The sequence below is a fragment of the Octopus sinensis genome, linkage group LG4 (assembly GCF_006345805.1).
Source record: "Octopus sinensis linkage group LG4, ASM634580v1, whole genome shotgun sequence".
In the NCBI taxonomy this organism is placed as follows: domain Eukaryota; kingdom Metazoa; phylum Mollusca; class Cephalopoda; order Octopoda; family Octopodidae; genus Octopus; species Octopus sinensis.
This window is the reverse complement of record NC_043000.1, coordinates 42,089,594-42,107,404: the sequence shown is the minus strand read 5'-3', so window position 1 is coordinate 42,107,404 and position 17,811 is coordinate 42,089,594. Positions and strand designations below refer to the sequence as shown.

Here is a 17,811-nt window from a genome sequence, read left to right as displayed (position 1 = left end):
TCCCCTCTGGGGAATAGGGTTAAGGTGAAAAGAAAATAAGTTCAGTGGTTCTCAACCAATTTTTACTTATGAACCCCATTGATTCCAGTTTTACTTGGATGGACCATCATAGCCATTTGATGTTTGAAAACTTTTTTTATCTTAATATATAAACCCCATTATGTCTGTCTGTTTGTGCGCTTGTATTGTTCATCCAATCACGCTGAAATTTTAAACATGGATACATGAGAGAATAGGGCATTCCGTAATCTAAAAAGATTTTCAAAATTGTTAGTTTCAAAATGAGAATCACTATTTTGGTAATCTTTTTGTCCTGTTTGTTCTGCCATTAAAAGCAACAAGTTTGCTCAGACAGCTGGCACATACCATTTTGCTAGCAACAAGGGGAGTACAGGATGACAGTCAGCCAAAACTGTCACTATGCTGTCTCTCTTCTTTCTTCTCTCTGTCTTTCTTATGATGTCTGATTCCACTTAAAGTTGTATATATATTGTATTAAGATTCATTATCAATCAATTATCCTTATTGAGAAGAAACAGACAAAAGTAACCACCACATACAATCATGAAACATTTCCACTACTTAATACCATCTAAGTTAACTCTCTTCACCTTTACAGCTGACATGAAAAACTATGAGGAAAAAGCAACCATTTTAATTAAGCAAAAAAGAGAAAAAATTGATTGCTATTAAAACATGTAGAATTTTTGAGTTAATAATCTTAATCTTTAGTTACAGTTTCTCATTCAAACTACATAATAGGTAGAATTGTCAGATTAAAACAGTAGGATGTTTTGAGGGAGATTTGGCTGATATTTCTACCAGGTCTAGCTACCATATAGAGATCTTCCTCAGTGGCTCATACATACATATATACATAAAATCAAAGAATAAATACTTAAAGCATGCAGTGTCATGGGCCCAAAAAATTTCTAACTTCTTGTCTAATGCAAGCCCAGAGCAATCTCTTATCTCTTACACTATTTCAGTATTATGTCTCTATTGTAATGTGAGATAATACTTTCAGTTTGAAAGAAATTTATTCTATATATATTCCTTATGCATTCCAAAACCGAGTTATATATTTTGATGTATGGGGTATCAAAAGATTCAGTACTATTTCGGCTACAAATTAAACTTAATTTTCATTCACATATTTGCATTTCAAAAATTTAACATTATAATCTTTTCCATAAATCAACTATCGTAAACATTTTATACGATGACGTCACATTTTCTATGTGTGTGTACCTTAAAAGACATCAATCATCACGACACACACCTTCACTCACTCACTCTATCTTGCTTTCTCACCCTCGTTCTCTCTCTCACACATGCCCATGCACGCGTGCACTCACACACACACACATATCCATTTCATATAGACATACATACATCTTTCAGTTTCTTTCTCTGTTCTTTTCACTTTCTCTTCTTTCAGTTTCTGCTCTCTTCAAATAAATTTTTACGCATACAACTGCTTACAAAAATAGGGATTAAATGTATAATTTCTTTCTATGTTCATTTTTTTTTTCACAATATTGAAAAAAAATATGCCACCAAAGAAAAGATGTCATCTCTCTAGAAACTAGTATAATGCAAGGGGGATTGTAGAAAACTAAAGGTGAGAATCTGAAGAGAGAAGCTAGATGAGATTTTCTCAAGATCAGCAAATGCATGTTGCACCACATAATGTTGGATCATTAAATCAATGTTTTAATGATTAGACAGAGGTCCAATAGAATAACTCTCAGAAACAGACTATGGACTAATTTGCTCTTTACAACTCTTGAAGCTGTTTTCAGATATGATCCATCCCATTCTTATAAAAATAATAACTCTGTCCAAATTGGTGTGCTAAACACAAATTATCTTTTCTGTAGAGCTTTAAAATTTTCAAATGAAACAAATGGTATGTGCTGCTCAGGTGGTCAGGTAACATTGCCAGCACTACCAGCTCCTTCTCAACCTCTTATGGATCTTCTAGAAGGCATTTCCATCCAGCGAAGGATTTTCTGAACAATATCAGACAATACAACTCTGCAAATGTCATCGTTTGTTGCATCTAAGAAGATAGATAAACATGAATTTATGCCAACGTCAAACTTCAAGGGCAAGTCTATCATCTCATTGGTTCCCTGCTACCCACAAATGAACAACCACAGCTCCTCCAAATTTACTTTATGAGTGATGTAGGGCAACAAACCCAAAGGAGGTGTCAACATTTCAGATGATGGGTCATGTTAGACACAGCACCGACTGCTGCAAAAGAGAGTATATCCACTGACAGCTTTTCGGTGCATTCAAAATTTTCATAATCCCCACAGGTTAGGGCCTGAAATACTCCAAACGGATGCATAGCATGTTGCTAAGTCAAATTAGCCCATCATTTACTTCACAAATATTTTGTTGTCAATGCTGCACTTTCCCATATCACTTGTTTCAACATAATTGTAATATATTGTATACAAACTATGCTATTTTAATCCTGAGCTATGTCGGGTATCCCTGCTAGTATTTTTATAATTAAATATTTTTAGGAATTGTATAAAAATATTTGTCAAAATATTTTGTGTGTTGAAGTATAACCAGTTTATTGCACATAAATTTTAGCAACAAAATCTTATATAGATCCCCAAGGCCCATACAGACCCCATTTGAGAACCACCAGTCAAATCATTTTAGTCATATACATACTCAGAGTGGTGCAAAGGTTCTAAAAGATAAAAAGATAAATCTCATTTAATTTAATTGTTTTATGTCTGAAATTACTATTGCTCTCGCTGGTATCCTTCAAAAAGTAAATATTTTACAACAAGCAAAGTAGCTAGTTAGAAAATCTCTGTAAGTGATGAACGTAGTAACTATACTGAGAAGTAATGTTTATTGCCACAGCTGGTCTTCTATAAACAAATTTGCCCATACTTGTGCCTTGAAGGGGAACTGTCTAGGTGCAATCCCACGGTCAATCATGACTGAAGAGAGTCTTTTCCCTTTACCCTATAATATATCACAGTCATCATCATTGTCATCATTTAACATTTGTTGTCTATGCTGATGTGGGTGTGTGTGTATGCATATGTATGTATATATTTCTTTTTCTATTTTTGTAGCTGCTGTACCTGCAGCCCGTTGGATTGTGAACTTTGACTTAGATTTGAAAGATGGTCTAGTCTTAGCGTGTCTGATTGGAACCTACTTGCCTTTTATGGTAAAGTATTTTATTTTAACAGTCGCAGTAATCAAGATGTTTATAAGCCATTTAAAAACACACAAAAACCGTTAGATTCACTTCAACATTTAAATTTAATTTATTGAAATATTTTTGTCGCTTTGAGACCGCGATCTGTTCACTGACAAAATTCCGGTGCAGCACGAAATTTTGTCAGTGAACAGGTCGCGGTCTCAAAGCAACGAAAATATTTTGGCAAATTAAATTCAAATGCTGAAGTGAATCTAACAGTTTTTATGTGTTTTTAAATGACTTATAAACACCTTCCACACTGCAATTGTTTTTGTTTCAGCACATGATCTCAGATCAGGTCACTTGCTATGCAAGTACATCTCCGTAATATTTTATTTTATTTTATTTTATTTTTTGCTGTTTCTCTTATATTTTATGAAATTCAAGCTAAATCTTTCACCAATCTTCAAAGACCATGGTAGTTGTTAGTCAAAATTAAAGAGCTTCTAACAAGTAAACGATTTGATTAAGGTAACAGCCACATTTATCTCAACAACAGCAACAACAATCCCTCTAATGTGGGCCTAGGACAACTCTCACCCAAAACTCAAGCAAAACATACCTACAATAAGGAATAAATAACCGGAGAGAAAAATGTTAATCAAAATAAATTATTCAGGCAGTCACCTGACACCATATTTTGAAGTGAGTTCTAACCCTACCAGAGCTAACATTGTCTTGTAATGGTTGCAGAAATTGTCTGACAGCTATGACTGGGTTCTCCTGCTTGTGTGGCATGGTGCAGAGTCCTGTTGTCAGACATAGGGTCTTCCAGCAGCCATCTTTTCGACTCAGTGCAGCACTACCTCCATGTTGAGTCTGAGGCCATGTGGGAAGATGAATGGAGGCATAATGTCTCCATCACTAATGATCACTCCAAACACCATGTTGTTGACTGGATGTTTGATTTTTTGGGGGGAGACAGCAAGGCAATGGTTGTTATGTGTGTTCACCATCTGTTCATATTGGAGCTTCCATTGTGAGTGCCAAGCAGTACAGCATGTTGTTTCCAAATTTCTGGCAGAGTGAATTGCATCATGGTGCTGTTTTCTTATAGACAGTACCCAACTGACCCTGCTATACTGTGTAGTCAACAAAATCAAAAACAAACAATATGCATGCAGGGAATTTTTAAAAAATGACAATTTACCCATCATACCCTGTATTCTATAGTTCTTCATGACATAAAAGAAAAATAATTAACTCATCAGTAATGCTGGGTTTTTAATCAAGTTAATCAACTCCTCTGTTTTATCTGGTTCTTTTTTTATGCCTGTCATCAGAGATAAAAGGCAAAGTCAGTTAGGTGTGAGGATAGGCAACTGATGTAGAATGGAATATTACAAGCTATTTTTGTTCATTATGTTCAATGTAATAATTCTATTTTTGGCGTAGACATAAAATGTACATACACACATCTATTCATGCATATGTTTATATAAATTCACACAGACATTCATAAGAACATATATATGCTTTTCTAATCTAGGCACAGGGCCCGAAATTTTGGGGGAGGGGGCTGGTCAATTAGATCGATGCCAGTACGCAACTGGTACTTAATATATCGACCCTGAAAGGATGAAAGGCAAAGTTGACCTCGGCAGAATTTGAACACAACACAAAGACAGACGAAATACCGCTAAGCATTTTGCCCGGTGTGCTAACGTTTCTGCCATCTCACCAACTTATAAGAACATATATATTGATATATGTATATGCTTGTGTATATATATGTATGTGCTTATATATATGTGTGCAATCTGTGGAACGTAGTGCCGTTCAGTTAGAGAACTAAAAAGACATGTCAAAAGACTTCATTCTGTGGCACCTGTACTTTCTGCCAGCCAGCATAACTATGTTTTATGCAGCAAAAGGAGAAAGTCTTTGGCAGGACTCAAGAGTCATATAAGGGCCTCACATTGCATATTCAATGACTCATTTCAATGATTCTGTCTAGCAATTGCTTTGCTTGTACATGAGAAAGCAGTCAATATATATATGTGTGTGTGTGCGTACACATGCACATACACATACATCTATATGTATATATATATATGTGTGTGTGTATCTATATATGTATTTGTGTGTAGGTGGGCATGGGCAGGTGTATGTGTGTGTGTGTATATTTATATATATATATATATATATATACATACACTTTTTTGGTGCCCTCCTGTTGAAGTGGCCAGTGGTAAGCTGACCGTACATGAGGATCTTGGATAGGCGATGGTCTTTCATCCTGTCAATGCGCCCTGCCCAACTTAGTCATGTCTCAAGTAAAATGGCTTCCAGGCTGGTGACCTTTGCTCACTTGAAGACCTCAGTGTTGGTAATGTAGTCACTCCAGATGTTGAGAATGGTACCAAGGCAGCGTTGGTGGAAACGTTCAAGGAGTTTGAGATGACAGCAGTAGGGGGTCAGGACTCAGAGCAATATAGGAGCATCGTGAGGACAATGGCCCTGTAGACTCTGAATTTTGTGCTGATTTTAAGATGCTTATTATTCCACATACACATTTATACAGTCTTCTAAATGCTTTATTTGCCTGAAGCAGTCCCTTGGCATTTGTGACAATGATTATCGTGAGTGGTTTTCTTTAACAGCTGACCGTGCTGCTTGGTGCATACCATCAGCAATGCTGTTTCCTCCTTTGAGATCTCTTGCAGTGCCTTTCTTAATGACAAACGTCAGAGGTGAAAAAATACTGCAGCTGCATCATTACACCCTCATCAGCCTTATCAACCACAAATGAGCATGCAGACAAACAATATGGACAACAGCCTTCATAATCTTTGTCAACAAAGCCAAGCCAAGATATATTTACCCATACATACATACATATGTATATATATATATGTATGCACACACACACTCACACACACATATTTATGTACACACACACACACACACACACACACACACATATATATTTTGATTTTGTATTTGGTTTGCAAGATTCTTTATGTGAATTCGTATGTTGAAGCATATTTTATTGTTTCTAGGGAGAGTGATTCTCTTTTAGTGCCTTCTTATTTCATGACACCTGCTTAAATTTCATACAGCAATATTTTGTGTCCAGAAACTGTTTGCATTGCAAAACAAAAATCTTTTCATCTTAAAGCTATTCTGCTATTAATCAGTATTTTGTTGTATTTTTAATGAGCCTCTTCTTTATCTTCTTCACAGATCTCTAGCCACATTGGTAAAGTGTACACAACCCCAACTCAAAAAGAACAATATTTCCATAATGCATTGAAGATAGTCTGTGCTCTACGTTCTCTTGGAATTGAGTACAATATTCAGGTAGAATGTAAACCAATTTATCATTTGTTCTTTTTTTTTTCTTTTTACTTGTATTAGTTGTTGGACTGTGGCCATGCTAGGGCACCACCTCGAACACCTTTAGTTGAACAAATAGACCACAATTCTTATATTTTTAAGCCTGGTGCTTATTCTATCAGTCTTTTATGCTGAACCACTTGGTTACAAGGATATAAACAAACCAACACCAGTTGTCAGGTGATGGTGGGGTTCAAACACAGACACAAAGAAAGGCATATAGACACACATACACACACACACATACAGGTGGTATCAAAAAGCTCAAAGGCGGCGAGCTGGCAGAAACGTTAGCACGCCGGGCGAAATGCTTAGCGGTATTTCGTCTGCCTTTACGTTGTGAGTTCAAATTCTGCCAAGGTCGACTTTGCCTTTCATCCTTTCGGGGTCGATAAATTAAGTACCAGTTATGCACTGCGGTCGATGTAATCGACTTGATACCTATGTCTATCCTTGTTTGTCCCCTCTGTGTTTAGCCCCTTTTGGGTAATAAAGAAATGGGTATCAAAAAGCTCCTGGACTAGTTCTGTAGTGCACAGGCAGATGACAGTACATAGTTACGTGTGCAGTGAGAGCTAGCAGTGACCTTCATGAGGCAGTGTGCCAAGTGACATCACTGAGTTTACTTCGCAAGTTGTGAAATTTGTGTTTCTGTAAATAACATGCATGCTGTCGTCTGTGATGTTTTTGTCATGGACAGGAATTTGGAACGAAACCAAATGTGAAATTTCACATTAAACTGAGGAAGTCAGCTACAGAGTCATTGAGCATGCTTCAGCAAGCTTGTAGCTATGAGACAATGAGTTGTATGCAATGTTTTGAGTGGCATGGGTGCTTCAAAAGCGGAAGAACATTCCTGGATGATGATGAGCAATCTAGAAGACTTGCCATGAACGTCACCCCTGGAAGTGAGGAGAAAATTCATCTGGTTGGGCATGAGGATTGTCGGAGGACAATCAATGGCATCATTGATGTGGTTGGTCTGTCGGATGGGTCCATGCAGACAATCCTAATGTCTGTGAAGAATTGGAGTTTTCATGACCACAATGTACCCTCTCACCAGGTTCTCCTCATTCGTGTGTTTCTCACCAAAAACAACTTGTTATCACTTCTGCACCCACTCTATTCATCAGATTTAGCACCTGCAAACTTGCATCTCTTTCCCAAGAGGAAAATGCAGTTAAAACATTACCGTTTTAACATCATTATCAAGATCCAGAGTGAATCGCAGAAGGTCCTTGACTCACTTACAGAAATCAACTTCCAAGTCAGGTTCCAAAAATGGCAGAAACACTGTAACTGGTGTATTGCTGCGCAAAGTGACTATTTCGAAGGAGATGATGTTAAACTTGGGTAAATAAGATATTTTTTATGAACCATTCCTTGTCCATGAACCTTTTTATACTACCTCATACATCTCTCACCTTCCCCCCACACTCTCGAAATCTTCTGTCCATCCATTCCACTTGTCATTTCCCTTATCTCTCATTTTTCCTCTAACCACTGTATTATTATTATTATTATTATTATTATTATTATATTATTATTATTATTATTATTATTATTATTATTATTATTATTCTATGTTTGACATGGTTACCCCACATTATATAAAAGTAATTGGGGATAGTTGGGATGGAGCTAGAAAGTGAGATAAAGATGATAGTGATGAGGTGTTAGAATGTACAATAAGGTGAATAGAATATTTGTACAAGTTGGCTCCAAGTCTCACCCAAGGACCTCAAGAGACAACAGGTTGGAAGTTCATGTTGTTGTTATGCCTAATGTGCCATATATTGGGGGGGGGGGGGGAGTTTTTGGTGTTGTACTAATGAATGTCTAAAAAAAAAAATTATTATTATTATTATTATTATTGTTTTGCTCTTGTTCACCCTTTCTAACTGCTAGTCATCACAACTTCTCCTCTTAGTTATTTTGAATGACATGCATCCATCATTTCTTTCTTCCCTCAACTCATATTTACCTTGGACCAGTCCTTCATCCTTGTTCAACTTTCACTACATTCAAACCTCCCCACACTCTTACAATCTTTACCCAACAACCCTTCTTCATCCCATACTCACTTCTATTCACCTTATTGTACATTCTAACACCTCATCACTATCATCTTTATCTCACTTTCTAGCTCCATCCCAACTATCCCCAATTACTTTTATATAATGTGGGGTAACCATGTATCATCTCTACATCAACAAATCTAGTCCTCTTTTTATCATACCTAGCATAAAGTTACCTTGTAGTCTTGTGAGTTACATGGCAACTTTGCATGTGCTGATTCCACAAGAATTGCATCTGCCACATTCTATAAAGTAACTGTCATTAGGAAAGGCATCCAGCTATAGAAACCTTGCCAAAACTGAGACACTGGAGAAATACATGGTCCCCTGCTTCTGATACATTTCAGTGATTTTCTAACACAATACACTTACAGAAGATGCCTACTCTAGATGAATACCAAAGTTTCCAGGCTATCAACAGCATATCTGACTTAAATATGTTATATGGATTGCTATTTTGAACTAATATTGCTTCCATAACAAATATAGAATTTTTATTTAGCTTGCTGGCTAATTGCAACACCAGTGATTCGTTAATCACTCTTTTTCTATATCAGTAGTTGTCAAATTTGTCTTAGCACACAGTTGCTAATGGTTGATTGCTACTGATGATGCTGCAAAAAAATCAGGAATACAATTCTACCACCCGTGCTAGACACTTTTCTTCCAATACTGATATATTTCTGTGTATTCTAACACTATACATTGATATGAGATGCCTTCTCAAGACAAACACCAGTGTCCAGGTTTCCAACAGTATACATGCATTGAGTATGATATGCAGAATGAGATACATTGCAGCTCTAAGAGGTTTTAACTCTTATTTCTAACAATGTACGTGCTACCCTGCACCATCAGTTACAATTAACAACAACTGAGGTTTTCCATTTTGGCTTTATAATGCATATAGCTGCCTTCGTTATTTCCTATATATATATATATATATATATATATAATATATATAATCTAATGTTGTGGTTGAGCTGTTTATTATTATTATTATTACTATTATTAGTAGTATTAGTATTGTCCCTTTGATCCTCGGTCGAAAATTTGCTTATTATTATTATTATTATTATTATTATTATTTATTATTATTACTATTTTCAGCTTCGCCTTGTATTGCATATTATTTCTCCATACAGGGGTTTTTTCAATGGCGGCCCATTTTCGCGGGGTTCCACTATTTCCCTTCTCTCTCTCCTCTTTTACGTTGTCTGCCATCCCCCCTCTTCCTTTGCTAAGAGCATTTTTAAGCCAGCCCGTCATATTCCCGGTGCACCCGCCCTTGCCCACCCCACCACCAATACCGGATATCTCTATATTTTGCTCCATCTATACCGGATGTCGCTTCTCCCACCACCATTATAGGTGTCTACTCTTCGAACCCCCTCTTCAATACGCTATTTGACCATGCATTACCCCTCTCTTGATATCCTACGTTCTACTTGCCTAGAACCTGTCATCATTTCTCTGAACCACCCCTCCCCACTGGTGCTCCCCCTATATTTCTCCCCCCCCCATAAAAAGCACCATCCGAACGTGGCCGATGCCAGACCCCTCTGGCACCTGTGCAGGTGGCACGTAAAAAACACCCACTACACTCGCGGAGTGGTTGGCGTAGGAAGGGCATCCAGCTGTAGAAACACTGCCAGACTAGACTGGAGCCTGGGGCAGTCCCGAGCTCCCCAGACCCCGGTCGAAACCGTCCAACCCGTGCTAGCGCGGAAAACGGACGTTAAATGATGATGATGATTATATACATTACAAACAAGAGAGTAAATTTCAAATGCAATATTGCTATGAAACCAGCAGGGAAGGAGAGGGTATTTACCTTTGCAAGATAGAAAAAAAATGATGCTAATTGTTTGCGGGGGATGTTTAGATTAATGGTTTAGAGCACTCAGCTGATCTTCGAGGGATACCCCCATTGCCACCTGTTGGCAACTTTTTCCTGTCTTCTATGGGTAAATACCCAAATTTTCTTTACTGTTTTCACAGTTGTACTGAGGGTGAAATTTACTTTCTTGTTTGTAAAATACCAACACATTCAGCTGTTTCAAAGTTAGTTATTATATATATATACATATATGTATATATGTGTGTGTATCTGTATATATATATATATATATATATGCACACACAAAGTATGGGGGTTTAGTTCACAAGTGGTCTAAACGATTACGTATGCTAGGTAACGGATTACTAGGGCTTCAAGTTTATAGCCAAGACGGTAGTTATGGAGCCATTGCAGGTTTCCTAGGTTATATATATAATTGAATAAGATAGAGTCAACAAGAGGAAGTACAGTTAGACAGTTATTTAATAATCACTACACATTTCCATACAACATAGATATATATCATCATCATCATCGCCATCATTATCATCATCATCATCATTTAACATCTATTGTCCCTGCTGGCATGGGTTGGACGGTTTGACCATAGCTGGCAAGCTAGGGAGCTGCACCAGACTCCAGTCGAATTTGGCATGGTTCCTACAGCTGGATGCCCTTCCTAACACCAACCACATTACAGAATCTGTTGGATGCTTCTATGTGATAATGCACGGGTGTTTTTACATGGTGCTTCATGAGTGCTTTTATGTGGCACTGCCACGAATGCTCCACACCACCAAAAGGATCAATCTTAAAACTAGTGCTGCAAAGTGTGGATCTTCTTGAGTATAGCAAGTGACCAGGTAGCTCAGTCCTTTGTTATCTTGCCAGAAAGGTTCAGCATTCTGAGGTCATCTTTAGGACTTCCATTTCCACTTGTTACATCTACATTGAGAAATCAGCTCTTATTTATATATAAACACACATTGAGTCGAAACAGGGACAGCTGATGAAGGGGAATATTCCTTGTATTGTTTGTCTTGTACTCTGTTTTTTCATTGTTAAAAAAAGTCTGTTTCCTTGTTTGATTTTATGTTTTCATTTCTCGTTGTGTTCTACATTTATTTGTGGTGTCCTGTACTCATATATATATATATATGCATGTATATATACATATAGATGTAGGTATGTACATATATGTGTGTATGTATGTATGCATATGTTTTATTTATTAAATTGTTATCATATATATATATATATATATATATATATATATATATATATATATATTATATATATATATATATATATAATATATATATATATATATATATATACACCTCCTCCTCAACTTACGACCAAGTTCCATTCCAACTGACAGGTCATAAGTCGATCTAGTCATATGTTGGATTTATATTTTTCAACTCTGTCTTCATATATATATATATATACATGTATGAATGTTTGTATGTGTGTATGTACAGATATATGTTGTCGTATGTATTTTTATTATTTTCACTCTCTTCACAGGCGGTGGACATAGCAAACCCCAACCCAATCAACATGATACTCTTTTGTTCCTTTCTCTTCCACATTCTACCGCAATACTGCCCTAAATCTACATTGGAATTTAAAGGAAAGCTACATGAATCAATCACTAAATTGGTAAGCTCTATTAAAATCATTTATTACCACATTCATTTGACCATTTCTGAAGATTATATTAGAACATGTTTTTGAAAGGTAAATGATGATGTATATATATATATATATATATATATATATATATATACACACATATTCTTTTATGTGTTTCAGTTACCTGACTGTAGCCATGCTGCAACATTGTCTTGAAGGGTTTTAGTTGAACAAATTGGCACCAGGAGTTATTTTTTAAGCCTAGTACTTATTCTATTAGTCTCTTTTGCTGAACTGCTGAATTATGGGGACTTAAACACACAAAACACAAAGATACACACACATAGTTATACACACACGGACACACATATATGATGAGCTTCTTCAGTTTCCATAACAAATCTACTCACAAGGCTTCGGTTGGCCTGAATCTACAGTCGACACTTGCCCAGGATGCTACACAGTGGGCTCAAACCTGATAGCATGTGGTTGGGAAGCAAGCTTCTTGACACACAGCCACGTCTGCACCTATAATATAAACTTAGATAAACTTAGATATGTTTCGACCAAAGATTGGTCCAGGCCATGTCTAACTTAATAGCACCACCTGATAGGATTATCTAAATCCTGTTTAAGTCAAGTTTTGTTTATGGTCCATTCAAGTAGTGAGTTTTTGTTGGGTGAGTTATATCCAATTATGGGTGGCATATCAGGTATTCCTTGAAGGAATCTATCCAGACTCCGTTTAAAGTTGATGGGATCCTTTTTCTCTTTGATCTCTTTCGGGACAATGTTAAATAGGGCAGGGCCTGTTGAGGAAAAGAAATTATGTTGCAGTGTACTTGTATGCTATTTTGAGTTAAGATGCCAGTCCAATCAATCACAGATGCAATCTTTAATTAATGTCATCTGACTCTCTAGTCATCAAATTATTCGTGGTCGTTATCTGATCTGTTGCCACTAGTCCAAATGGTCAATCCAGGAATTTTGTTACACGTCATTTACATGACACCAGCAATGGCTACGACTACGATTTCATGGATACCATTCACGTGACACTGGCAATTGCCATGACATTGATTTCACTTGGTTTGATGAGTCTTCTGAAGCACAGCATATTACCAAAGGTCTCGGTTACTTGTCCTCGCCTCCATGAGGCCTGACATTTGAAGATCATGTCACAGTTATGATTTTACTGGTGCCATTCACATGACACTTGGCTTGATGAGTTTTCTGAATCATAGCATATCGCCAAAGGTCTCGGTTACTTTTGTCATCAACTCCATTAGGCACAAGATTCGAAGATCATGCTTCACCTCGTCCAATGTCTTCTTGGGTCTACCATTTCCACAGGTTCCTTCCACAGTCAGAGATCAGCACTTCTTTACGCAACTGTCCCCATCCATATACACCTCCTCAACTTATGGCCAAGTTCCATTCCGACTGACAGGTCACAAGTCGATCTAGTGTCATATGTTGGATTTATATTTTTCAACACTGTCTTCATTTAAACGCAACTGATGCTTGAAAGTGACTGAGTGATACACAGTGACAGGCAGTGGATGGCTGGGTCTGAGAATGACCTGCATTGCCAGATGCAGTTATAGTTATTGTACATGCAGCTGGCCTAGTTAACATCCGAAAATCAAGCTTTTATTTATTTATTCTGGTTGTAGGTTGCATAGGTCATAAGTTGAGATGTGTATATATATACACACACACACATACCCACAATCACGTGTGTGTGCCTGCCTATGTATATTTGTGTGTTCATATATATACATGTTTATATGAAAGCATGTATTTTCCTTTTTTCTCATCTGTTTCATAGATTAAACTTACTAATCCAAGTGTAAAGCTGCTGAACTATTCAGTTTCAATATTTGGTGAAAGTGCTTCACGCTTCAGCATCTCCAAAGGGAAATCTATTGCGATCCCAGCCAAACAAACGGTTCAGTTGCCAGTTGCCTACAATAATACGTTTGTTGACTCCAAAACAGCAACCCTTGTTCTTACTGGGCGTCGCCAAGGATCAGAACTTGGAACTCATCTTGTCTTCTCTCTGGTGTCTTTCACAACTCAAGTAAGCCCACAGGTAAGAGATTTGATTTCTTCTTTTACATAAACATCATAAGTGAGAAATTAAACAAGAGAGCCTTGCTGGTGGTGGTGGTGGTGGTGGTGGTGGTGGTGGTAGTGCATGTCATTGTTTGAGATCTCCCTGATCACAGTGCAAATAACAATTTATTGCATAATATATTGTTTCTTTATAATGATAGGATGGCACAAGGACTCAAATGCTGGCAGAGAAATATATTAATTAATTCAACCCCAATACTTGACTGATCAACTCTTTTATGTAACCCAAGAAGGAGGGAAGGTAAAATTGATATCAAGAGCTGGGAGATGGTTTGAACACAGAATGCAAAGAGATATTACTACTTAATGCTACATAGTATATTGTTTGGTTATCTACTAATTCTTCTATCCATCAGCCTTTTAATAATAACAACAATAACTTTTGTCTTTGCCTCAAAGGCAACAAATAAAAGTGATGAAAATACTTTGTAATTCAACAACTCAGCTCTACGAGCAGATTTACTAGACAGAAACTGAATGAATTTAAGGTGGCGAGCTGGCAGAAATGTTAACATGCCGGGCGAAATGCTTAGCGGTATTTCGTCTGCCGCTACGTTCTGAGTTCAAATTCCGCCGAGGTCGACTTTGCCTTTCATCCTTTCAGGGTCGATTAAATAAGTATCAGTTATGCACTGGGGTCGATATAATCGACTTAATCCATTTGTCTGTCCTTGTTTGTACCCTCTGTGTGTAGCCCCTTGTGGGCAGTAAAGAAATAAGAAACTGAATGAAGTCCATCATATATATATATATATATATATATAGAGAGAGAGAGAGAGAGAGAGAGACAGACAGAGGGAGAGGGAGAGACAGAGAGATAGAGAGGGAAACAGAGAGAGAGACGGAGAGAAACAAACAGAAAATAAAGAGAAAAAAAGATGAAAATGCTTAGAGAACTTTACCATGGGATAAAAGAAAGTTTTTATATTTTTAACCAAGCAGCTACCAGTTTCAATCACTCTAAGATGATCTAGTCATACTGATATAAAGGGAAAATAAATTGAACTGAATTAAATTAATCTTTTATATAAGTTCTAGAAGTTCACATTTTATTTGTTTCCTTCTAATTGTTGCTGGTTACCAGTGGACAACAGTAATTTCTGGCTGATGTAAGTGACAGCAGATAAGGATGTAAGTGATAGCAGCAGGAGCAGAAACAGCTGCAGCAGCTAGGGCCCCCAGTCTATTATAGCAGTTATCTATCTAACTAGTAGCAATCATTTTGGTGACTTTAGTAAGGGTTAGAAAAGGGTTGGTGGTGGTTGCTCCCTTTCTTTCTTACAGGAATTTAAATGTAACTGGAATTTTGTTATGATGGATAATGCTTTGTTGATTTGTTGTCATTAATCCATATTGTCACTAAATTTATATAGAGGAAAAATCATAAAGTTTAGCTCTTTCTGTCTGTATGTTCTCTGAATCATATTCATTTGTATTCCCATATTCCAATTTCTGATCTATGCAGTGTCATGCATCGTTGTAAAGCAGTTTTCATATGCTCAAAGTAATGTTCCCCACATTCTGAGCATGTGAAATTATCTATTATTGCGAACGTGAAATTATTATTGTGAAGAGTTGTCCTTATTTGAAACAGATCTCTGATCCTTTTGTCACATTAATATTTACTCCTTATGACAGTATGTGTTTGGAGAATTTCGTTCAGCTTGGTCCATTTTCATAAATGGTATATTTTAGAATATGATGTTGTAGGCCTCATTGTTTTTGGAGGATTGAAAAGACATGTCAAAAGAGTTCATACTGTGGCACTTGTTCCTTCTGCCAACCAACACAGCTGTGCATTATGTAATAGAATGTGCAAATCTTTCGCCAGGCTCAAGTGTCATAAAAGGGCCTCACACTGCATCAACAATGACTCATTTCAATGATTCTTTCTAGCAATGGTGTTGCTTGTATATGAGAAAGCAGCTAAAATATATATATATATTTATATATCATCATCATCCTCATTATCGTTTAACATCTGTCCTCCATGCATGGGGAGGACAGTTGACAGGAGCCAGCCAAGTAGAAAACTATCCCAGGCTACTGTGTCTGTTTTGACAGGGTTTTTATGGCTGGATGCCCTTCCTGACGCCAACTACTCCACAGAGTGGACTCAGTGCTTTTTACATGGCACTAGCACACACAAGGTTAGTTTTGACATGATTTTTACAGCTGGATGCCCTTCCAAATACCAACCACTTTACAGTGTGGACTGGATGCTTTTTACATGGCACCAACACTGGCAAGTAACTCGCAAGACAAGGAATTTTGAGAGGGGCATGGGCACTTGAGGAGGGGAACTTGTGTCAGATAATGAAAGGTTAGAGTGGGACAGAGAGGCAGAAACAGGTGTCTTGCTATAAGAGAGGGAGCATTGGAGGAGTTGATCCAGTGTCAGATGATGAAAGGTTAGAGTGTGACTGAGAAATAGATAGGCAGAAACAGGTGTCTTGTTATAGAGGAGGTACATGTTTACCCATCGAGAGAGATGTGCAAGAAAGAGGACAGAAACAGGCTGATGTAAAGGAGCTACTTGGTTACCTAGTCAGAGGGAAAAAGCAAGTCATTGGACAGCCTAAGGCTAGGGTAGAAGAGCCTTGCCTAATGTTGCCACTGTGGGATGGAATATAAAACTACATAGTTTCAAAGTGAACTTTTTAACCATACTACCATTCTAGTGCATGTATATGTGTGTGTGTGTGTGTGCACATGCGCTTGTGTGTGTGTGTGTGTGTGTTAGAGGGGAAAGAGAGAGAGGGTTAGTTGTTCTTAGCTTTCTAGGGAGTTTTTTGTTTTTTGTTGGGTGGGTTTTTGTGATTCTAATCTTCTGTAGCTCAAAGTTTTGTCTTCTCTACAGAATGTTATCTCAGTGGATTCTCATTGTTATGAAACCCAAACAATATTGCTGGAATTACAAAACCCATTCCCTGTTGGCGGGGAATTCTGTGTGTCAATGACTGAGGAAAATGTAGAGTCATCATCTATAAAAGGTATCTACTTAGGAAAAGGACTATTTCAGACAAATTCTCAAGATCTCAATAACCCTGGTAAGGACCATATCACTTTTTTCTTCCATACTTTGTATGTTTATTTATATGCATATATTATTAGTGCTATGTAAAAAGTGCTGGCAGTAGTACCAAAAAAAAGCACTCAATACACTCTGTGGAGTAGGTGGCATTAAGAAGGGCATCCAGCCATAGAAACCATGCCAAAACAGACAATGGAGCCCAGTGCAGCCCACGGCTTTACCATCTCTGGTCAAACCATCTCACCCATGCCAGCATGAACAACAAATTATATCTTCGGCAAGTTAAATTGTGATTCTTTAACAACAATATAAACTTCATCTAACTAAGGTATCTTCAGCCTGATGAGTAACTTGCCGAGCATCCCATGTTGAGTAATTATTACATCAGAGGATCTGCTAGTGAGAAAACATAAGTAGCCTGATGTTAATCTGCTCCACTCCATCAATTTGGATTTTGATTTGCATTCATAGCAACTCAAGTTGCTAACCGTGAACTATT

At 37.3% G+C, this 17,811-nt stretch overlaps 1 protein-coding gene across 2 annotated transcripts in view; it reads left to right on the top strand.

The window, feature by feature from the left end:
- LOC115210439 (cilia- and flagella-associated protein 47-like) overlaps positions 1-17,811 on the top strand; it is a 208,424-nt gene that overhangs the window by 123,014 nt on the left and 67,599 nt on the right. For both annotated transcript variants that reach the window (XM_036501982.1, XM_036501983.1), the window contains exons 36-40: positions 3,114-3,211; positions 6,431-6,547; positions 12,032-12,166; positions 13,971-14,234; positions 17,139-17,328. In XM_036501982.1, coding sequence (XP_036357875.1) covers positions 3,114-3,211; positions 6,431-6,547; positions 12,032-12,166; positions 13,971-14,234; positions 17,139-17,328 — 804 coding nt within the window. The remainder of the gene's footprint in view (positions 1-3,113; positions 3,212-6,430; positions 6,548-12,031; positions 12,167-13,970; positions 14,235-17,138; positions 17,329-17,811) is intronic.